This window comes from Myotis lucifugus, unplaced genomic scaffold (assembly GCF_000147115.1).
Source record: "Myotis lucifugus unplaced genomic scaffold, Myoluc2.0 scaffold_64, whole genome shotgun sequence".
NCBI lineage: Eukaryota > Metazoa > Chordata > Mammalia > Chiroptera > Vespertilionidae > Myotis > Myotis lucifugus.
In genome coordinates, this window is record NW_005871112.1 from 4,284,130 (window position 1) to 4,309,082 (window position 24,953).

Here is a 24,953-nt window from a genome sequence, read left to right on the forward strand (position 1 = left end):
AATGCTGATTAAGACCAGGAAGCATACTTCTTAAATGAAAATGACAAATAATAAAAGTGCCTTGATTCAATATTATCAGTAAAGGAGCAATGTAGATAGATGGAGAAGGAGGAAGAAAGAAAATCCTCCCAAAATGAGAAAGGAAAGAATTCAATTGTTTATAGGATAATAAATTATGCACAGTCCTCAGGGTTAAAGGTTAGCAGGAAGAGCTTTTTAAAAAGCAATTTTATGGAGCAGTTACACATTATAATGTTAAAGTAGTTGTGTGTTGGCAGAGACTAAAAAGAGCTTTGAAGGTTATGGAGAGAGATTTAATTATTTTCTGATGGTGCGAGAAGGGTATTTTTGGCATTGTAAATTAGACCTCAACATTGTCTTATTACTCAGGAGTTATACCACACAAGCATTGGAAAAATATTCACACTTTCAGTGTAGACATCTACTGTGCTGTTTCTTGAATTAAAAAATACACTAGTTCTTTTCACATCTATTCAGTCAGTTGCTCACCACTGACAATTTATTAGGGGCAGGCACTAGAGCATAACAATAAAAGTAACATGAGATTGGGCATCATTTCCAGTTTTAGCTACTTACTATTGATAGGATCTTGTGTTAGTTATTTAGTGTCTCCAATTCTTACTCCCTTCTGAAAATAGAGTTGTAACAATACCTCCTTAATAGGTATCAATAAGAGGTAATACAAAGTGCTTTACTATAGCTGGCTTCGAGTAAGTAGTAATGTTCTCTAACTAGACGTAATTCTAATATTGATGTGTAAACTGTCTCTCAGACCTTACAAGGCTATATAAATAGAAAAGTCCGCATTAACTTAATTTTCGCCCTAGTGATAGTTGCCTGCAAGAAGCTAGATCTGAGATTCCCTTGAAATCAGGTATTTCTGAAAATCCCCAAAAGGTGTCTGGGAAGTCTGCTCCTGTTCAGGTAGGCAATGAAGCCACTGCACCAACATGGACCATCATCTCAGTTTCTTAAAGTTCCCCACTGATCGTCTAGGTCTAGGTGAATGCTCAGCAGTCTAAAAACTGTCTGGTGGTCTGTGAGCTGGGAAATAAAGCTGAGTGGCCAACAGAAGGATGCCCTTGGGATTGGACCTCTTCTCTACTTATGGGGCCCATTGTGCCTGCCCCTTCTTAGTTAGCTCTGGGTGATTCTTCCTGTAACTGGACTCCTAACCACCCATCTCCCAGTTTCACTTTGCCATATACAATTGAATCCCACTTAGATGACACCTGCGACTCATGGAATAGTCCAGTGAAAGAGACAGGCATCTAAGCAAATAATTAAAATATGTCCTAGGCAAATGCTCTCACGGAGGCATACACCAAGTGTAAGGGACTCCTGGAAAGGAAATGGTCAGTTTACCATCCTTTTAAAATGGTAACATTTACTCTTGATTTTGAAGTATTGGGAAGAGAAATGCTTGTCCCAAACCATGGAAATGTGAATAGGTATTTGGACTGGAGACAGTAGAAAGAGGTAAGTCTAGAGGTGTAGAGAAAGTTCATACTGTGGAGGGGTTTGTAAAGAAGGAATTGCATTTTTGATTTTTTAAAGTAACAAAAATTGCATTTTTGATTTTTTAAAGTATCAGCTGTACATGGAATAAATTTGTGAGGGAAGTGGCAAGTGGATGGATTAGGGATCTATTACAAAAATCTAAGGGTAAAAAAAGGGAGTGTGAGTGAAACAGGAGTGGTGGTAGAATAAAGATACTAATACAACAAAATTATAACAGGAACACAAGTGCAAGTTAGACTCCCAACAGTGCTCTACCTCTTATGTATTTTCACACCAGTGTATTTTTAAAAAATCGCAAATTATGGCAACTTAACATCCAAACAAATAGAAATCTCATTGGTTACAACTCAAAAGGTAGTTGAGTTTTAGAAAATAACACTTCATTTAAATAGTCCCACGTGTGGTAGTCAGATGTAATGCGGAAGTAATTTTTCCATATTTTATAGGGATTAAAATTTGTTTCACTAGAACTACAGTATACAGTAATGAGTTCCACAGCTTCATCTTCATAGGTTACTGCCAGGTTGTAGAATATACAAGAATAAACATGGCCCAGCCAGTGTCACTCAGTGGTTGAGCATCGACCTACGAGTCAGGAGGCCATGGTTCTATTCCTGGTTAGGGTACATACCTGGGTCGTGGGCTCGCTCCCCCATAGGAGGTGTGCAGGAGGCAGCCAATCAATGTTTTTCTCTCATCATGTTTCTTTCTCTCTCATTTCCTCTCTGAAATCAATAAAAATATATTTATAAAAAATTATCAACATGTTTAAAATTGGGTTATGATAAGATCTATTATGGAAAATATTATCCTATATACATGTTTTCCATCTGATTGTTAAAAATTATCCTTTATAGACTTATAATATGGTCTTCATACTGCATATTGGAGACCTTCCTTTGGAAAAGAGAATGAGGATTTCAGCAGGTATAGGAGCATTTCCATGATAGCACTCCTTCTTTTTTATAGCATATTCAATGAATTAATCTGAGAATACTATTTTGAAATATCTCAAATACATAAATTATTTCAAATATCACATATTTTACGTAGAATAAAATATAGGTAATATTCTGTATTTTTCACAACTTTTTAACATTAATAAGCTGTAGATATACTTACTTGGCTTACAAAGATTTTTAACCTCTTCAGCTTCATCTTTCATTACCACCCCTTTTCTCCACCTCCTTCCAACCCTCTAGCCCAGCCCACACTCATATCACTCTACTCTTTTAGCCAGAACTTCCCCCCTCCCCTTGCCTTCTTGGAGATGTCTTTGCATGAAATTCTCTAGCTAGCTCCCACTACCCTGCAGGTCTCTGAAAATTACGCTAAATCAGGCTCCCTAAAAGCAGATTCTGGTTCAAAAGACTTATTGGGGAAGTGCTGTCAGGTACAGGGGAGTGAGAGATGCAGCACAGAGCCAAGATAAAAAGCTATGTGAGAATGGAGTCTGGGCTGGAGTCCAGCTTCCTCTTAACCCACCAGGAAGCACTGATACACAAACTGCAGCACAGAGTTGATTATTTGAGGCCATATTGCTGCTCTTGTGAACCTCAGCCATTGCCTCTCTGCTGGGGCCGGGGGTGGGGAGTGGGGGGTGGGGGCTAAGGAGCAATGCATGGACTCTGAGCCAGGTTGTAATTTTGTAGAGAAGGTGACAGCCTTGAGTTATTATTGACCAACACTTCCAGCAGTAAGGGGATGGGTGTGCTGCAGATCCAGGGGAGGGTGCGGGATGGAGGCAGCTACAGAATCCACTGGATCCCTTACTACCTCACTTCCAGACACCACTCCCATATCCTCCCATGGCACCTGCACGTCACTATCCCAGGGCTCACTACAGGCTTTGACAAGCACTGTAATTCTCAAGAAGGCCGAGATCAGGGCTATAAATTTCTAACACTGTAGCCCAGAACCTCCCACACAGTAGGCAGTGAGTAAATATTTAGTAAACATTGTTCAGCAGGGAGAAAGCTAAAATCCCATAATAGAAATTTTTAAATAGCAAATTTCTTATGAAGCAGCCTAAACTGTTCAAGATGTCAAGTTATTTTTCCTCATTTGTATGCAGTTCAAAGTCATCTGCTTCATTAAGAGAGACCAGAGAAAAAAGATTCTCAACTTCCACAGTCTTCCAGGAACAAACCTGGACAGGTGCGATTTCTCTCCATAGTGTGCCACCTGTAAGTTGATTTGCAGTTTCTTTGAATTAAGACGGCACAGTTTGTGTAGTTGGTGAAATCGTCACGAAGCTGAACAATTTGTCATCTGGGCTGTTACAAAACTTCCACAGAGGAAAGCAATACATTTGCAAGTAAAATGAACAGGAAACTGCTAATTAGGCATCCCAAAACAGCCATGTGTTTTCCCAGTAACATCATTAAGTTTTTTTAAGATAACTAAATAAGACAAATAATAATAAAGTTTGTTGGTGAATGTTCCCAAAAGACACACATTAAAAATTATGTAAATTATGTCAATATATGCACTAATGGATAAGGTTCCTGTATGTGTCTTGAGGCTTGCTATGTGGACTTGGATGGAGTCCCAAAGAGAAGTCGACTTGCATCTTGCATGAACAAATTCCTAATTAGCTGCCCAGTCCTGACGCTTTTACAGTCTACAAATAGCCTGATCTGAGGGTCTTAACGAGGCATGGAACTTTTAAAATTGTAGAAGAAGGTAATATTGAACACATCATGTTTCAAACTGAAATATTTATGCAACTACATAAGCTGAAAACTATATATAAAAATATTCAACCTTGTTTGGAGACAATATTTCATTCCTAACATTTCTTTGAAATAAAATACCACTATCATTAATAAACCATGAATTTCCCTTCCAGAAATTTTTCTGGAGATGCTATACTAAGAATAATTATGGTTGATATTTACCTTCTATGTATTTTCAGTTACCCAGCAATCTATTAGAGTATTTAGAAATTCCAAAATAGCTATTATTATGTAAACCCTCTATATTGTATTTTGTATATCTGCACAAAACAGCAGTGATTTTTAAAACTCTTCACCTTCTGAGCACTGCTACAGATCCAAATGTGGCTTAAATAATTAATTTCCAGGGGTGATACCAAATACCTAAGGAAGATGTGATCAATGCTTTTGTCCAGAAATATGCAATACTTAGAATTCTGGCTGTGTAAAGGCTTCAGCATCTGATATGCAAAATTCATTATGTGGAAGGTGCTCTGTATATCAAAATGGAGTTCTATTTGATACCAAGTCTGCTCTAAAATCTTTATTCAAACAAGAATCACATCATTTCTATAGTAAGATTTATCTTATCATGACATCTAAACTTTATTATAAGGGAAATGGGTCCTTTCTTATTTTTAAAAAATATCTAAAATTTTAAAAAGTTAACTTACCAAAAAATAATTGTGATGCCCTAATACAGTGGTTTGCCCTTGAGTGGTCATGAGAACCATCTGGCCTGTTCAAGCATAGATTCCTGGGCCCCATTCCCCATCTGTGTGATCCAGTACAGTTCTGGGCAGAGGCTTGAGAATTTGGAAACCACACTTTGAGAACCATGATTAAACATTAAACATCTGGGAAATTAAAATATATATCTAAAGTCCATAATTATTCCATTGTTTCCTTTAGGGAGTGTCACTGCAGTTCTCTTGAACTATATTTTTCTACATCTTCTTAAAGGTGATAACTTTATAGAGTTAGTATTTCTCTCAAATAAACACCTTTCTTCCTCACTGAGTTAGGTGACATGAAAGAATGCCTTTTTCTTGAATAAACAATTATATATATATTTTTAAATTAAGGGAAAACTAGAGGGAATAGCTGAAAATAAAAATAAGGCAAATCAATTCAGAAAAGTTCATAACATAAAAGCAAATATGTTATCAACTATTGAAAGGTGAACATGGTAGGTTAGCATGGTGGTGCATGGGTAGGCTAAATAGCATCTCAGATGGTGGATAAAGAAAAATTTATTTTATTTAGGGAAAGGGGATGGTGGGTGGGATATCCAAAGAGAAAGTACTGCACAGCACTGAGCCAAGGGGACATTGGGTCGATGATGGCAGAACCCAGAAGCTGGAGTTTAATACTGATAGGCAGTCACTGGCGGGAAACTTGTCCTCAGTGGGTTTGGGGGCTGTGTCACTGGGCTTGGAATGTGGATGGAATGCCGGTGTGTGATCGGGTGCCTTCTGACAGTTTTAATTCCTTATATAGTCTGACTCCTGGTGTCCAGCTAGTTCTTCCTGCTCTTTTGTTCTCCTGTGGCCGGAAGCTTACAAATCATCATTAAGGATTGTATTGCCCTACAATGCTAACAACTATATATTAGACAAGTAGGGGCCCAGTGCACGAATTCGTGCACCTTGAAAGAAACTGGGCTTCGAGGCTGTGGTGGGCACAGGGGCAGATCTCGGTCCATCCTCTGTGCCCCCGCCTGGCCTCCTCCTGCCGGCAGCCCCACTCCCACCACCACTGCTCCCACGCACTGTCAGCGCCGGCCCCACTCACACCCGCTGATGGTGCAGAGCAATTGGGGCAAGTGCCAGCAGTGGGTACGAGTGGTGGCTGCTGCCCAGATCACCCCTCAGGAGCAGGGGGAGGTGGAGAAGCCCTGAGGGGCAACTGGGGCCAGCAGCCGCCACTCGCACCCTCTGATGGCACCGAGCAATCGGGGCTGGTGCCAGGCTCTGGCAGCAGGTGCAAGTGCTGGGCGGGACCTTGCATGCGGGAGCAAAGAATTTTCAGTAACCACCAGAGGCTTGCCCTGATGACAGCAACTGGCGCCCCACCTTGGTCTAGTGCCTCCATTCACCTGCTCCACCATCCCACCATGGCCTACGCCCACCATGTTCCGAGCTCTGCTGTCTGCTGCTGACGCCCTCCATGTTCCACATGTGCCCCCTGGTAGTCAGTGCACGTCATAGCGACTGGTTGGTTGGTTGCTTGGTTGTTCTGTTGTTCAGTCTATTTGCATATTAGGGCTTTAGATATATAGATAGTATTCCTAAATGTATGGATTTGTACAAAGAAACATACATTTAAAAAGTTATGACTTCTATGCAAATGTCAAATGTCATCACATGCTTGTACAATATTTGAGATTAATTTAATTTTTTTTCACACCACTCACATGCTCTATACCTGAATTTCCAGTATTTAAAATAGAGTAAATCATCTACTGATACACTTATTTGCTCTGATATGAAATTACATAACCTATAATAAAATAACAGAACAGGCAATCAAAATCCTTAGTACCGATGACCACGTTATCTCCTTATCCCTATCCACCCTATCATAGTCCATTTGGGCCACTGCAACAGAAATACTAAAGACTGAATGGCACATAAACAACAAGCTTTTATTCCTCACAGCTCTGGAGGCTGGGCAGTCCAAGACAAGGCACCAACATGTTCAGTGTCTAGTGAGGGTCTGAGTCCTAGTTTATAAGGTCTCTTAGCTGTGTCCTCACCTGGGGGAGGGTGAAGGATCTCTCTGGGGTGGTTTTTTTCAATTACAGTTTACATTCAATATCATTCTGTATTAGTTTCAGGTGTACCGCATTGTGGTTAGACCAGTGGTTCTCAACCTTGGCTGCACATTAGAATCACCTGGGAATCTTTTTAAAATCCTGATTTCTGGGCCTCATCCTCTGGAATTTCTGTTTCTTTGTTATGGGAGGGGCCACACATTAGTAACAAAGAAACAGAATTTCCGGAGGATGAGGCCCAGAAATCAAGATTTTAAAAAGATTCCCAGGTGATTCTAATGCGCAGCCAAGGTTGAGAACCACTGGGTTAGACGATCACATACAGAGTGTTCCCCTCCATATTTCCAGTACCCACCTGGCACCATATATAGTTATCACAATATCATTGACTATGTTTCCTTGGCTTACATCCCTTGACTATTTGTAATTAACAATTTGTACTTCTCATATGTTGGGCACCGATTTCATTCATGAGGGCTCTGCCTCATGATCTAATTACCTCCCAAAGATCCCTACCTCCCTAAAACCACCATATTGAAGGTCAGGTTTCAACATATGAATGTGGGGGAGACACAAACATTCAGTGTATAGCACACCTCTTCATCTACGGTGGGAGATGTGAGGACCAGGTTAGATTTGGGTCCCACCCACTCAGTTGGGAGAGCTATGTTCAGGCAGTTCTAATCTGTCTGTCACCCTCTCCAAATCACTGGTTTGACATTCACTGCAATAATAAAATATTCTATTTTATGAAATTCATTTCTCAAAAATACTAATCCTTCCATTGAAAAAATACCTTAGAAACCTTTATTTTGACATTTTGCTTCTATTTCATTTGAAGTGCATGAGCTTTTCAAGATATTGTTCCTAAGAAAGACATCTTTCTGTATTTCAGAAGGATATATGACAATTTTCCTTTACCATTTATATGAATAATTTACCCTTCTTCTTTATTGATTTTTTTTAAATGACTGAAATCACATGGTAAATTATGAAGCACATAGAATTATAAAAAATTGTTTTTCTTCTGATACATACCCTCCAGTTCTCTTCTCCTATAGCTATTTCCATACCACTACCTATATGGCTACAACTTTCTTTTTAAAAAAACTACATTACACTTCATTTTTTGAATCTAATAACCATTAATTATTTCTCTATTAATGGCATTTTGGCTGTCCCTACCTTATGCTACCATAAACTATGTGTAATGCATACTCTTTTGTTTACATATGTTAGTATATCTGAGGATTAATTCCTACATGTGGAACAGCTGATTCAATGCCCATATGCATTTAAAATGTTGATATATTTTGTCCAATTGCCCTTCAAAGATTTACAAAGAATTGGCCTCCTATTGGAATACTGAAATACCTGTTCCCCACATCTTAGTCAATGCTGTGAATTATCAAATTTAATTATCTTTATCAGTATAATAAAATATTTTAATTTAATTTGCATTTATGTTAGAAATTATTTTTCAAGTTGAGAATGAGTATTTTTCATATTCTTAAAAGCTCTACACACACACACACACACACACGCACGCACAGCCCACACACACACACACACACACACATTATTATATACCATTCTCATAGCAAGCCCTCTAACAGCTGGTGTCCTGTTTACACTGTGGTTCTTTCTACCACAAAGAACATCACTACACTGCCAACCTCTAAAAAACCATGCATCCCAGTTTGAGAAGCCATGACTCAATCCCAAACCAACAGCATCATACATTTTTTACTACTTCGCAATACTCCTTTAATTTAAATATCCCATGCTCACTAAAAGAAAATATTAATGCTTGATTCAAAATAATTTAAATGTACTATTCTAAAATGCTGTTGATTTACTGACCCAATATACCTAAAATGGCCCTAGCTGGTTTTGCTCAGTGGATAGAGCATCAGCCTGTGAACCAAAGGGTCCAGGGTTTCATTCCTGTCAAGCTTGGTTGCAGGCTCCTACCCGCTCCCAGTCAGGGCTTGTGCAGGAGGCAACCAATTAATGTGTTTCTCTCACATCGATGTTTCTCTCTTTCACTCTTTCTTCCATTCTCTCTAAAAATTAATAGAAAAATATCCTCCAGTAAGGATTAACAAAAAAAATAAATAAAACAAAACCAATATGCCTAAAATGCCTAGATTCTGTCTAGAATAATACAAAAATTGAACAATATTTCATTTATATTCATCATTATCATCTCATACTTAATTTATTTTAAAAATGTTTACATCATCGCATATATGTTAACTAGAGGCCCAGTGCACAGGATTCATGCACTGGTAGGGGGTGTGGCCTGTGCGGATCGGCCTGCTGTTGGGGCAGCTGCTCATCCCAGTCAGCCAAGCAGCGCGCCCACTGTGGTAGCGCACAAACCACGAGGGGGCAGCTCCTGCATTGAGCATCTGCCCCCTGGTGGTCAGTACACATCATAGCGACTGGTCGACCGATCATTCTGTCACTCCACCATTCGGTCGCTGGGCTTTTATTATATAGGTTGTCTGGCCAACTAGCAAAGAGTCTTCAGTTTATTAAGAAGGAGGCCTTTCTTCCTATCAGAACTTCATGGAATGGGGTAAAGAAAGGTACAACTTTGTACCAGTTCAGTTATACCTTGGTTGATGCTGATAGAGAAAACTCAAGAATTATATGAAATTTTTAAAAAATAACTTCTTAAATATAATCATATGGACATGATATAAAATTAAGTTTATAGTGTATAGAGAGCAAAATTTTCTCATTTGTTTTTTTCCCTTCTCCCAACCATTTTTAGAGTTTTGCACTTTATAGAATGAACTGTCATTCAGGGTGCTTTCCAATTTGAAATTCATTTATTTCATGATTCTAAGGCATTTGGGTTTATTCAATACCTCAAAGATTTATAACGTACTCTTTGTGGCTGCCATTATATATAAAACTGATTAAAGTCATAACTTTGAAGTACTCAAAAAAAGCTTTGCATTCATCTATCTCCCCAGGAAAACAAAACAAAAAATTAAAACATTTTCTTATTTCAATATAGTCATGAGAATATGAAATCTGCAGAACAAGGAAATATATAATTATATTAGCAATGGAAGTCAAAATGTGAAGGTCAATATACTTCAAATATTACATCCAGTAATACAGTGCAAGTAGTTTCAAATCAGATTTTGGAAACCCATTCAACAGTACCTAACAAATGTTATTTGTTTTGAAGGCTGCACCAGAAAATAAGAATTTTGATGGCTGAGCAATAGAATATAGTGATAACTGATGAGCTGTTCTTATAAAATTAATGAAACTACACTGAAGTCTATTTGAAGAAGAAAGCATTGTAAGTGACTGTTCACTTTCATCTCTCTTCCAGCATTTTATTTTAAAATATAATAAATCATTCACTGATGAATTTATTTGCTCTGATATGGAAATACAGGAACCAAACTAAGAAAAAAAATGCATGCTGCCTTTATAGTTTAGCAAACACACCTATTTTACTGAAAAGGCAATAGGTTTTCCCATGTAAAATCAATATGAAAATAAAGAATAAAAAAAAGGCATTGCTCAGACTAACGTAAGAATAGGTATCCTAGAGGCCTTGAAAGCTGCTCTTTTGCAGTAAACACAATCTGGAAGTCACAAGTCTATGGAACTGTGATGAAATCTCTACCCCCAAAGAGATAACTTCTGTGCCAAACAGATGGGAAAAGGTCTTTTAGGTTTCCACTTCAGTGAACTTTTATCTTGCTATCTTTTTTTTTTAAATCCTTCTCTACACACATCTCTAATGGAACCAAGTAACAAGTTAAAAATAGTTTATGTGTCCTGTGTCAGTCTGGCGAGAAACTGAGCAGTTAGACACATGGTAAGGGCTGAGGTTCAACCTAATTTTGTTCTAGGGATTCTGTTTACAACACGTATTTCCTCTGGGAATTTCATGCACGGAGAGAAATGTCTGTAAGTGCAGCAGCCTTAAAATTGTCATTTCACCAAAAACAATTTGGGGTATGATGTACTGAAATTTAGCATGGCTTCAGAGATTTATCTCCAGTGATCAACTCGAAGATGCTGTAGCCAGTGATTGACTATTCCCAAGCTACTGCTTGGGAGTACAATGTCTTCCTTTTATCTCTATGGTGCTTTATCTTTGTATCTTAACTTTTAGTTCTCCCTGGAGAAAACTGATATGCTGCATGGGTACGAACAGACCATGATTCCCCACAACTGGAGTAGTTGAGGAACTGCCTATTAAGATATAACTTCTCTAATTCTAGCCTCAAGAAAGTAATCATTTAAAATACTAATAAGGGACTCTCTTCCTGCTCCCAAGTCAAAAACTCTAATGTTAATTTTCACTAACTCATAAAATAATCTTCACATATGTCTTTGTTTTCAAGTGGATGTTTTCTGATCCATGATAGAAGCCATTCAATGAAGAGAGAAGCTCAATAAACCTACTAAAGTAAATGAGCATACATTGTTTAATAATAAGATTTTAAGAGTTGCTGAATGTTTACTATGTGATCACTAGTATTCTAAAATGTTTATGGGAATAACTATTTAATTCTCAAATATGAGGTAGGTATATTTTCAGTCATGTTTTAAAAAATGGGAGACTATTTTAAAATATATAATTAGAGGTTAATGAATATTCCAGAATTCACATCACTAGTAAGTGCCTAATCTTTTTGTTTTAAGGTTTTTTAAATTGATTTTTAAAGAGGGAAGGAGAGAGAGAGAGAGAGAGAGAGAGAGAGAGAGAGAGAGAGAGACATCAATCAGCTGCCTCCTACATGCCCCCTACTGGGGATTGAACCCACAACCAGGGCATGTGGCCTGACCAGGAATTGAACCATCAACCTTTAGGTATATGGGAGGATGCCCAATCAACTGGGCTGGCCAGGGCATAAGTGCCTAACCTTTACTGAGAACCTTGGTAGCCTGGCTCCTGAGACTCTGTTCCTAACTACTGGACTTTACTTACTGGCTTTCTGAATGAATGTCTAGACCAAGCATGTCAAACTCAAAGACTAACATGGGCCAAATAAACAAGGCATGTGGCCCACGGGCCGTGAGTTTGACATGCTTGGTCTAGCCAATGGTCGGCAAACTCATTAGTCAACAGAGCCAAATATCAACAGTACAACGATTGAAATTTCCTTTGAGAGCCAATTTTTTTAAACTTAAACTATATAGGTAGGTACATTGTTATTAACTTAATTAGGGTACTCCTAAGGCTTAGGAAGAGCCACACTCAAGGGGCCAAAGAGCCGCATGTGGCTCGCGAGCAGAAGTTTGCCGACCACAGGTCTAGACTATAACAAAGAAGGGAAGGTTTCATGCTATGTATTCGGGACACAATCATGAAATTCAAGTGGAAGAGAGTGTTGAGAAGGAGAAAAAAGTCGTCTGAAAGGTTATACACCAATGAAAATAATACAGCTAAAAGGCCAACCAAACTTAGAGCATTTCATTCAAGAATACACTGACTCCTGCTGTTTCTTACTTCCAAGTTTGCTGATTAAATTTCCAGGAAAACTTAAAGGTTTTGCACACAATCATACTTGTAAATATCTGATCAGTGTTCATCTCTCCTACATCCTAATCTACATAAGCTCCGTGTCTGTTTTGTCCATCACTGTACCCCACTGTCTAAAACAGTGTTTGTGACTGAACAGATACCTAATAATGCTATTTTTCTTATGTCTTCTTCTATTTTTATATTTATTTATGTTTTATTATAGAATTTTCAAGTATACACAAATATAGAGAATAAACCCCCTTGTGCCCATAATATAGCTTCTGTGATTATCCACACACACAAACCTTTTTATATATAGTATGGCCCTCTTCCCCCATCTGCTGAATTATTTTAAATCAAATGCCAGACATCATATCATCTCATCCATAAATATTTCAGTTAAGTTATTTTAAGTGAATAAATTGAGACTTGTATCACATATTACCCCTTTATCAAATACTTTACAAATCCCCTTAATCAAAAGAGATTTCTCCCTTATTTGAAAGCCTGTGGGTTATTTTGTGTTTCTCTTACTTCACAAAGTGAACAGATTATGAACATGTTTTGCTGTGTACAGATTAGGAACATGTTTACTACCCACTTTTAGATTCTAAGCTCAAAGGTGGAGACAATGTCTTACTCACCTTTGCATTTCATTCAAGGTCTTTTGCAGTATCTTGAGCATTGAATCTGGTTTTCTGTCTTCTACCCACCACTTCCAAATAATGGTACAGGATGCTAAAATATCTCTGCTTTGTTTTCTCTGAAAAGCAGAGGTATTTTCGCATCTTTTATATTTATTTCGGTGTAGGGGTGGGGGCGGGCTAGAAGAGGTCAATGGGGGAAAAGAGGGGACATATGTAATACTTTCGACAATAAAGATTTATTTTAAAAATAAAAAAAATTAAATTGTCATGACAGGTGATTTACGTTTTAGAAAAACTAATTAAAGACCGTTTATCTAAGGAGAAAAAAAAGAGATGCTAAAATGGATCACTTTCTGTTTCCCTTTCAGCTGAGAACAAGACAATGGATGGCATTCCAAATTGAGGTGCTAGACATGAAAAACAGAGGGCTGAAAACTGGTTTTAAGTCCCTCATCTTGACATCCACCTTAACAGTGTAAAAGGATTAAGGTCAAAGAGGCCAAATGAGGAAACTTCTTTGAAAAAAACGTGTGGACCGCTGCAGTATTCCCTCATTCATTTGTCCTAAGTGAGAGAAGCTTTGAGGGTTCCTTGGAGTCTGAAGGATTAAAAGGGCTGATAGTTGATTCAGGCCCAAGAAATTATAGGGCAGACCATTCTTGTACTTGAAGTTCCCTGGCTATTGTCAGAGTAGAGGGCAGCTGCACTTCATGCAGGCTGTACTTCCACCAAAATCAGGAGAGTGAGCAAAGTTTCCGTAGCTTAGAGTGATCCATGCAGAAGGAAAGGACCCCACCAGAGGGTCTCCGCAGGAAGCGGTGAGAGGTTTCCCGTCAGATGGGAAAGTATGGGAGAGAAGCACTGCCATGAGCACAAAAAGCCCTACATCAGTAGCTCTTAATAGCTGCCAAGCTAGGAAGTATTCATGAGAGACACAACAGTATCAGTCAGAGAAAACTTTCCTTTATCTTACTCCTTCTCTCTCACTTCTGTGCCGTCATACCTCCAGCTCCAAACTTGGAGAGTCAGGACAAGCAGGGTACAAGGTTGTCACATGGACCAGAGGTGGTTCAGCCTCCACTATAAGCCTCCTAGACTGATGCAGTACTAATCAGGGAAAAGCAGAAATAGCCACTTTAAGTGAAGTTTGAGTTTTGAGTAAGTTGGACTAGGCCAGTGGTCGGCAAACTGTGGCTTGGCAAACTGCGGCTCGCGAGCCACATGCAGCTCTTTGGCCCCTTGAGTGTCGCTCTTCCACAAAATACCGACTTCTGCGCATGGGCCACGAAGTTTCAATCGCACTGTACATGTGCGCCCGCACGTGGTATTTTGTGGAAGAGCCACACTCAAGGGGCCAAAGAGCCGCAGGTGGCTCGCAAGCCGCAGTTTGCCGACCACGGGACTAGACCATTTCATTATTACATTATTAAATGTACACTTTTTATGGGACTGAATTTGATTGGGACTGTTTATGGGGCTAATAATAAAAGGTCATTCAGACACCAATATACTAGTCCCCTTATCTATGGGGGATACATTCTAAGATCTCCAGTGGATGCCTGAAATCGTGCATAGTAACAAACCCTATGTATACTATGCTTTTCCTCTATATACATACCTGTGAAAAATCTATATATATAAAAAGCCATCGACTGGAATGCCATAATGACCGAAATGATCAGTCAATATGATGCCCACTGCAGCCAGCGAACCAGGTTGGCTGGCCAGCCAACCTCCCACAGCCACTCCCCCTGTTGGCCCTACCCCTGATTGCACCCCCACCCCAATAGGGGGTGAGGCTAGCTGGCCAACCTCCTACAGCACCTCCTCCCAGTTGGTCCCACCCCCGATCAGCCCCCACCACCCCAATCAGCCTGCGTCTCCTCCCCCCAGCCAGCTCCACCCTTATTGGCACCCCCCACACCAATTGGGGGTGGGGCTGGTCAGCCAACCTCCCATAACTCTTCCTCCAGTTGCTGACCCCTGATCGGCCCCCCACACCCCATTCATGGGGGGGGCCGGCCAGCCCACTGCCCATGGCCCCTCCCCATGGCCAGCCCTGCCCCCAATCGCCCTCCCACCCCAATTGGGGTCATGGCCCACTGGCCAATTGCCCGAGGCCCCTCCCCCAGCTGGCCCGGCGCTGATCGTGCCCCAATCAGGGTGGGCCGGCCCAACCCCACCCATGCACAAATTCGTGCACTGGGCCTCTAGTTTAATTTATAAATTAGTCAGTGTCAGAGATTAAGAAGAGCAACTAACAATAAAATAGAACAATTATAATAACATGCTGTAATATAAATTATGTAATGTGGTCTTTCCCTTTCTCTCAAAATATCTAGAATATTACACTTAATATTTTTGAATCATGGTTGACCTAGTATGACTGGAAGCACAGGAAGTAAAACTATGGATAAGTGAGGACTACAGTAGTGACCAAAAAATGTTGAGAATTGGCCATGATTTTATTCTAGTGACAAGGTAAAAGCAGTCTTCTGAGTGGGTTTAATGAAACAGTTTCTACTTTCACCTTTCGGAGTCCAGTTGTCTGAATATAATGATACGTGATTAACAAGAGACTGATTAGTAAGTTAGTGAGCCAATTGAGAAAGATTCAGAAGAAACTTTTCAGTTCATCAGAGAGATACCATGCAAATATTGACAAATCAATGGAGCATTTTTAGAAGAGAACAAAATGTGTATATTGATCTGAGAAGGATGCCTATTTTCCTAGACTTTAAAACGTGTTTGGGATATCAGAGCTTGGAGCAAAGTTGATAAAGCATGCATCCCCCTTGTTATCATCTACTATATTATTTTCTGCAGAACCAAACTAGGGGATAACTACTTCAGGTACTACCATTTACATAAAAATTACCTGCCAAGCAAATGTACTAGTGCAAGGCAGAAAGAAATAGCACCCAGTCAAGAATTCTGCAAATATTATGTTCATTACAAACTTGATACATCAGCCTTCCTTGGACTTGTCCCGTTGGACCTAGAATGTATATTCCACAATGTGATGAATTCAACAGGACCTTATAATACAACTAAAACCACACTTTTCATTTCTGTCACAAACAAAACAAATGCTTCCCTTACTGGTAATCATAAAGGCAGATCAGATATTTTACCTTGGGCAGATCCTGGCACTTTTATTCACCTCATCCCAGGTGTTTCATCTGTGATAAAGACAATCATACCTCATATGTCTCTAACCCAGAATACATGAACTTCTTAGAGTTATTTAGACTCTGGTTTCACAATGCCTATGGAAGTGCGTATAATGGGACGTGCAGAATCTTAGGTCAAAGCAATAAAAAAGTCAGCATCCAGAGTCAGCACAGGGAGAAACTTTTATGTGTCACCTCTTTTCTTCTCATTTTCAGGCACTCAGTTCCATTTTGGACTCAATATTATCCACCCAGGTGTTATCACCAAGCCATATCCCCAATCCCCAAGCCTCTTACTTCTCACTAACACTTGTAAAAAAATAAAAATTACTCTTCCTCAGAGTCCTTTGTCTTTTAAAACTTAACAATTGGTGTTCAATGATATGAATCAGTCTTGGCCTTTCAAATAATACAGGAACTCTGTTATAAAAGAAATTGCAGTTGAGAAGAGAAAGAAGATACATGACATATAAATGCACGAAGTACTATAGGTGTCATGATGGATTTAGACATTACAATAAGTAACAAATGAGGGGACACAAGATAAATATGGGAGTTTGGGAAAGCTGTATACATTGGTGCCTGGAGAAAATGACTTAGTTGAAAATTCTTCCATTAATAGCGGGAGTTTCAAGGTCTACAGTAAATTGTTGCAATAGAGTAAAAGTGGGGCCATGTCCTAATCACACCTTTAAACCATCCTTCAATTCTCAACCAAATAAGATAGGCCATTGGCATAATAACAATGATGATTATTAGAAAGGTAAAGTTCAACAATGTTAGAAACTGAATAAGTAGAAATTGCAAGAGAAAAAAATGAAATAGAAAACACACTGGTGGTCACAAAGAAGATACTGCCTTTACATAAGCAACATAGGAAAAGCAACTAGTGGTTACATCAATGAAACTCAAAACAATCTGAGTCCTGATTGTTTTTTAAATGTAGTCCATAACATTTGGAAAGTAGGCTAGGTGTTTTTAAAAATATATATAATTGAATGCAGGAAGAAAAATAAAGATCAAACAATGAGTAAAAGGAAAAAAAAGAGGTTACAAACAATTACATTGTCTGGGTGGAAAGAAAACTGATAGTAGATAAGTATAAAATCTCAGCCATTTCTAAGGTTTTACATTTTTATTGATTTTTAAACATTCAATTATAATAATTTGAGAAGAATATATTATCATAGGAGTTCAAAAAGAAATACTGCATTACTAAAGAAGCATTAAGGAACATTAACTAAATCAAGATGAAGTAGAAATCATGTGGATTATTCATTTTACTGGGATACTTAACAGCTACTCAGTAGTTTAAGAGTTGTTACAGAGGTCATAAATCCCTGGAGATTGAGGAGAGTTACTGGATTATCTGTCTATTAGTCAAAAGGGGAAAGGAAGCCTTCATAATTAAGTAGTTGTCTCCTGAACTTCAATACCCAGAAAGATGAGTACAAACCATCAAGCAATCAATTTACAATAACAGAGAACTGAGAACAAAGAGGGACTGACAAGTCTTTCAGAGAACAGTTTTGTTTCATGATGAAGAGACAGAAAGGTTTTAAGAGTGTCTTTAAGAGATGGAGATGACATGGATTCCAGTAATACATTTTCATCTTAAATCAAAAACTGTTTGAACTGTTGACCTCAATATTGCAATAGAGTATATGATATGCATACAGTCTTTAAAATAATTTGAATTAAAATATATTTTGTTTCATGAATTAAATATTCCTTATCTATGAGACATATCTGAGATATTTTTATCTATAATCACAAAGGAATTTCACTTCTTTCCATGAGAACAAAGGTAATTTCATCCAATTTTATAGGGTTGTCACAATATTGAAACAATCTGTATGGTTATTCTATTATTCAAGACACCATGTCTGTGCACATAAATAATCTTATCAATCAAGTCCTACAAAAAGGCCGTCAGGAGAAGAAATCTTGCCAACATAATCACTTTGCTCCTATAATGAATAATAGACTCAGTATTGGCCACCAATTTATCTTATTGCTGCGTTTGGCATAATTCCTCTGGAGTAAACTTGATGAATATGAAAAAAATAAAAAGATAAATATCTCTATTATCCCCAAATATGACATACGGTCATTTGATATTCATTTTTTCAAAATTTGGTGGCATTATTTAAGTAACTGTAGGTTTCTGAAATGAGCATCATATATGATGACCTTAGTGCTTTCACACACCGATCACTGTTAGACTTCATTATTTTTTCTCAAGAAAAATGTAGTTAATAATTTAAAATTGTAACATTCACCAGGATTGTACTTTATATTGAATCTTTCTTAGCTAAATTCAATAGTCCAGTATTGAACCATATCCAGTAATGTTTTGGCAACACTATATCAAAAAATTACTATAAGAATTGGTTGGAATTAAATGTGAAAATAGCACTTTTTTTTTTTCAAAAAGAAGAAAATAATGCTCCATAATATTAATATCACTATAACATGGTTTCATTCAACATAAATAACTACAGAGAAAATAAAAATATAAAACCTCCCCCAGTACTTTGTAAGTATATTTGCAGTTTTTACGTAACTGTCCAGAAATATTCTATGCAGAACCAATATCAATGTTTTTTATTTATTCAAATCTGCTGATAAAATATATAATATTCTATTTTAACTATTTTTATTTGAAATTATTCCACATTAGCAAATATAAACATGCATCATTTTTTACTGCCACATAATATTCCATGGAGAATATATCACACTAAATAAATCAGATATGATGGATATTTAGATTTTATTATTAATTTTGTATTGGAAAAAAACCTGTTCTAAATTTATATCAAGAATTGACTGAGTCATGAAAGAATTAAAAATTCAATTATATTTTACAAAAGTCAAAGAACACATGAGCATTTTCTCAAGATCAAATAGAAAAGAGATATCACCCAATCAACTTACTTTGGAGCATTAGGGAGTCAAGTTTTGGGGGTAACTAAATGAGATAATGTTTGTGAAATATTATCTAACTACTAGGGATCCAGTCCACGAATCTGTGCACCTTGAAAGGAACTGTGGGCTGCAAAGCTGTGGTGGGCACAGAGGTGGTGTTGGCCCATCCTCCGTGCCCCCACCCAGCCCCTCTTGCCGCAACCCCCCTCCCCCTTCCCGTATCTGCCAGCAGCCCCGCTACCAACGCTGCTGCTCCCACGCACTGACTGCGCTGGCCCTGCTCGCATCTGCTGCTGCTGTGGAGCGATTGGGGCTGGCGTCAACAGCGGGTGCAAGCGGGGCGGCGCTGGCAGCGGGTGCAAGCAGCGGCTGCTGCCCCAATCGCTCCTCAGGAGCAGGGGGAGGTGGAGAAGCCCTCAGGGACGATCAGGGCCAGCAGCCGCCACTAGCACCCATTGACAGCGCCAAGCAATTGGGGCCAGTGCCGGGTGCCAGCAGCTGGTGTGAGCAGCGGCTCTGGCGCCAGCAGTGGCTGTGAGTGGGGCCGGCACCAGCAGCAGATATGAGTGCCGAGCAGGACCACAGCGCACGGGAGCAAAGAATTTTTAGTAACCTCCAGAGGCTCGCCCCAGGATAGCGACTGGTGCCCCACCTTGGTCTGGTGCCCTTGCTCACCTGCTCCACCATCCCGCCGTGGCCAATGCCCGCCATGTTCTGCGCGCACCCCCTGGTGGTCAGCGCACATCATAGTGACTGGTTGTTTGGTTGTTCAATCGTTCGGTTGTTCCACCATTTGGTCTATTTGCATATTAGGGTTTTATATATATATAGATTAGAAAACAATCAGGGCTGAAAAAAATGTTCATTTTGGAAGTAGCCCAGAGATGGTGGTCAGGGGCCAGTGTGTGAGGCCAACCAAGGGTGGTGGAAGTAGTTTGAGGACCCATGAGATAGGGATGAAAGAGAAGAATTATGCTCAGGACAGAGAAATGTCAGTTACCAGGAGGAGGTAGAAAGGCTGTTTGAGAAAAGATTCAGGCAAAGTGAGAGCTGCTCCCAGAAGAGTGGAGTCACACAGCGCACTCAGGAGTGGCTAACAAACCGAAGGCCGGGCGGTCTAGGAAAGGGGACGCATGAGCTGGAAGCAAATGAGAACAATGGCAATCACTCTCTATCAGAAATGTGGGCACTTGCTTTGGAGAATTCTTACTATAGATGAGCTATCTTTATTCATAAACTGTGAATGAGGTCTTAAAATATATAATACAAAATAAAATATATTCTTTGGGTTGAAAATACTATCCTTCTAAAAAGTTTTCTCAATCATTGACATCTCCCACAATATGTCCTATTAACACTAAGACCAAATAGTCAGAGAGGAATGGGGCAAATTGAAACAAAGGTTCCTGCAGCTCTAGAATCCAATGATTTTATACTATAATATAATTAATTTATATCAAATCTATATTATATACTAAATCATTAATTAATCACCATGAGATTCTCAGTAGCACCTGTAGAAAAATTGTTAATACACAAAAAAGTTCAATTCCAGTTTGAACAGTATGAAAAGAGAAAGTATAAGTCAGAATTTAATCACTAGATCTAAGTGGCAGAAATTTTATTGGCATCATAATACTACAGGCAAAATACTATGCATGATGACTGCTCTCAGTAAAGGCAAGGAAGGTATATTTACAAAATATGGTCCAACATTCAAAGAGCAAAATGAAAAAAAAAAGAGCACTGGCCATGTCGACCAAATATTTTATTTTAAATTATTCTTTAAATTATTGAATTAAGAAATAATTATTTAAAGTTAATTATAGTTCCTTTCTTCAACAACTTTTCTATGAAATCTAAGAAGTTCTATGAGGTATTCAGATATAAATTGCAAATTAATTATTTAAAATCAGAAATGGTTATGATCACCCAGAAATATGTAAACAGCTTTTATTATATAAATTTATATTAAAATAAATTACAGTCTATGTTTATCATAGCAATTTTACTTGTTATATGACCTTTCCAATGAACTCATCACTCTTGTGGCAACTAAACCACCTATCTTTACCTGGAGTAGGCATCTTTGTAAATCAGAAAGCTTAACGCCCTACCTTTCTTTTTGCACATTGCTAAAAATAAAACACACAAAAATATCCAAACCCAAACACAATATAAGCTGACATTCTGTAATAATCACCAGCATTGGAAAATCAAAGGACTAATTTCCAGCCAATTATGTTAACCATGGTTATATATTATAGAGAGAGAAATTTAAACTTTGTCAAGCTCAGGGGATTGCTTGAAAGTACAATCAGTTATAGGAACCAAAAGAAAATAAACTGTCAAAGAAATTCTAGACAGTGAGGAAAAAAGGTAAAAGTTCAATTTCACTCCCAAGTTTGAGGAACAATTGACAACATACAAATAAACAATGTTTCAAACAGACATACATAAAAGCACCCCTACTCTTATCTAGTCTCTCTCTCTCTCTCTCTCAAAGAGGTACTTATAGGGTAAACATATAACTAATGCTGATTCACAAATCCATATATCAATGAATCTTTGCATAGATATTCACATTTCACTGAATTTCCTCATTTTCTAATATTCATAAAGTTAAACTTAAAAAAATAAAATATTTTATAAACAACAATATTTAGACAGAAGGCAAGTGATACTTGATTGAAAAAGTAGAATTTTGGGGTAAGTCATAGATAAGTAGAAAATAAGAGAGAACACCACAGAATGTTATGAAAATGTCAAAAGGATCATATGTATTTTTAACAAACTAAAGAGAATGAATTACTGTATACTCTAACCCATGTGGCAAAGTTAAACTGGAATAATCCACTGAAGATCTGGAAAAAGAACGCTAGGATGAAAGTAGCCATTATGTTTTCACAGACCACTGCCCATAAAATACCTTTTTACTATGTCTTCTCCATTCCAGCATGGCAGTCCATCAGCAGCGGCTAAGTCATTAACACAAAGCTGGTCAGCCAGACCCCCATAAAATGACCCATGCAGTCGAAGGCTGTTGATAAATTCTCTGAATGGAAAAAAACACACAAAGAAAACTATTAAAACCAAAAATCCATAACAAATGCCAATATAAATGGCCTAATTTGATAAATAAAAGGTCTAGAATGCAACCTTTTTGTTTTCTCTACCTATTTTCATATATTTTCAATACTTTTCTAACAATCAAGATTAATACCACATTTATTTTAAAAAACATGTATAGAAATTATTTGTTTTGAATAAAAGTTTCCACTGGCTATGAATCTTATTATTATAACTACAGGTCCAAGTAGTGAATACTGTGCCCGCGCGCGCGCACATACACACACACACACACACACACACACAGACACACACACTTCACTTAGTTTCCCTAGAAGCTCTCACTAGCTGTTGGCTTGGAAACCACAGTGATAACTAATTACTTCCTTTTCCATATAGAAATGTCAGAGTCTTATAACATGCCAATCGTTTGCTTACTGATTAAAAGTTTAGTAGTAGACTTATGATTTTCCCATCTGGATCTTCTCTTTGGTGTCTAAGAACATAAAGTGATGTGTTTTTACTGAATATGAAAAAACAAGATATGCAACATATTTCAGAGGCTTGAAAATAAAAGTTATTGGAAGGAAAACTACTTTAATATGTTAACTAACTTTTCCCCTTTCACTATACTCCCTTCCTCCATCAAGTGGAGAAAGGAATAATTCAGCACAAAAGCAGTTTGTTTGGGTTTTCAATTTAGAAAGCCAAGAATTTTGAGTTTTAAAACCAAGTCTTTCAGGTTCCAAGAACTTGGTTTTAACATTTCAAAAGACCAAATCCTGAAGACTTTAGTTTGAATGTTTTTTACATAAACAAATGCTTTGGAAAAAATGAAAAGCTACTAGCTTGATACATAGGAGATAATTTCTGGGCTAGAAGGAAGGGGTAGGAAAATGAATGGTTTGAATGAAAGCAAACTTCAGAAATTCATGGCTTGAGTAGTTAAAATGTAGCAATTATGAAACTGCATCTCCCACTGAAAAAAATTTTTAAATTTCTTTAAAAATCGGATCCAAAACAAGGGGTGAATCTGTAGTATAGCTGAAATAACTATTTTTTAATAAAAACGATTTTGACTGACATGCTCAAAGTATTAATTTCATAATTCTTTCTTACGGTTTTCATAGAACTATTTTGTTTTTTTAAAACTGATGGAATTGTAAATAACCATTCATCTGGAATGATCATTGTAATTCTCAAATATGCAACATCTGATATCCTAGAGACGATAAGAAGTCCCCACAGCAAGTGTTTGGTGAGTATTTAATCAATTTTTACCAAGGCTTGGCCAGACAAGTAATAACAAAATCATCACAGGAAGCATAAATCTGATTCAACTCTAACTTACACTCAATAAAAAATGCTTTATTTTCCTTCTAGCATAGTAACTACTTATTTATATTTTGTCAGTTTTCTCTACTAGAAAATAAAAGCCCTCCTTAATGTCTATATCCTCACTAACTCGAGTGCATGAACAAATACCAATTCTCATGTTGCAGCTACTAAAATATAATTGAGGGTGACTGGTTCTTTCCTAGAGACGTGGAGTTTAATGAATGTTTAAGAAGTGCCCTGAACCTACTTTGAGTCGACGAATTTTCTAGAAATGAAGACTTCTGGTACAAACGGCTGAAATGCTAAGACCTCAAAATTGATGGTGTAAAACTGAATAGATATTTTTTATGGAACCCCAACCTCCTCCTCCAATCTTGGTGAATGTCGCCCTGGTTTCATTTATCCCTTCACAACCAATAGACCACAATGGGGAAAGCTTTGCTTCTGTCTTTTGCAGTCCCCCTTTCCCAGGGCTACTGCAGGTGCCTCGGTCCAAGCTCTTATCTGCTCTCTCTGGGATTACATACCTTCAATCTCCTTCCTTAACAACCACCTCCCATCCACCATGAAAGCTACCTTCTAAAATTCAAATCTGATATTCCACAGATTGTCACTCACTCACCTAAAATTAGCAATGGTTCTTCACTCTCTACAGCATGAAATCCAAATTTCCTGGAAAGGTATCTAAGGTACCCACTCACCTCAATTTCAGCAGCTCCCCAAACCATACTTTAGGGTTCCACAAAAATGAGATACTTGCTATTCCCCAAACATACCCCCATGCCTTTGCATGCATTCTTGCCAAAAGGACTGTATCCTAGAAGATTTCCATTCATTCTATAAACCATTAGCCATCAGTTATTTGTCAAAGAATAGGACACACTATTGAGTACTGAGCTCTGCACTGGCACCAGGAATCCACAGCTACCAGACAGTTCCTGCCTTCAAAAAATGCACTTTCTGAGGAAAATCCACAGTAATAATACGAGATTAACAGGGCCACCTTTGAGTACAGAGAAGGAATCAGGAAATATTTACAAAACAAGGTAACACTTTAGTGTTCCATGCAAAAAAACAAACAAGCATCCTGGCCCATGTGGCTCAGTTGGTTGAAGCATTGTCCTGTGCACAGAAGGGTCTCGGGTTCAATTCCTGCTCAGGGCTCATAGCCAGGTTGCAGGTTTGATCCCTGATTGGGGAGCATATGGGAGGCAGCTGATTGATGTTTCCCTCTCACATTGTTCTCTCTCT

The 24,953-nt window shown here is 38.2% G+C and overlaps 1 protein-coding gene across 1 annotated transcript in view; it reads right to left on the reverse strand.

Moving 5' to 3' along the window:
* GPC5 (glypican 5) overlaps positions 1-24,953 on the reverse strand; it is a 588,333-nt gene that overhangs the window by 305,432 nt on the left and 257,948 nt on the right. Inside the window, exon 5 of the mRNA XM_023754707.1 lies at positions 22,225-22,350. Within this exon, the coding sequence (XP_023610475.1) occupies positions 22,225-22,350 (126 nt within the window). The remainder of the gene's footprint in view (positions 1-22,224; positions 22,351-24,953) is intronic.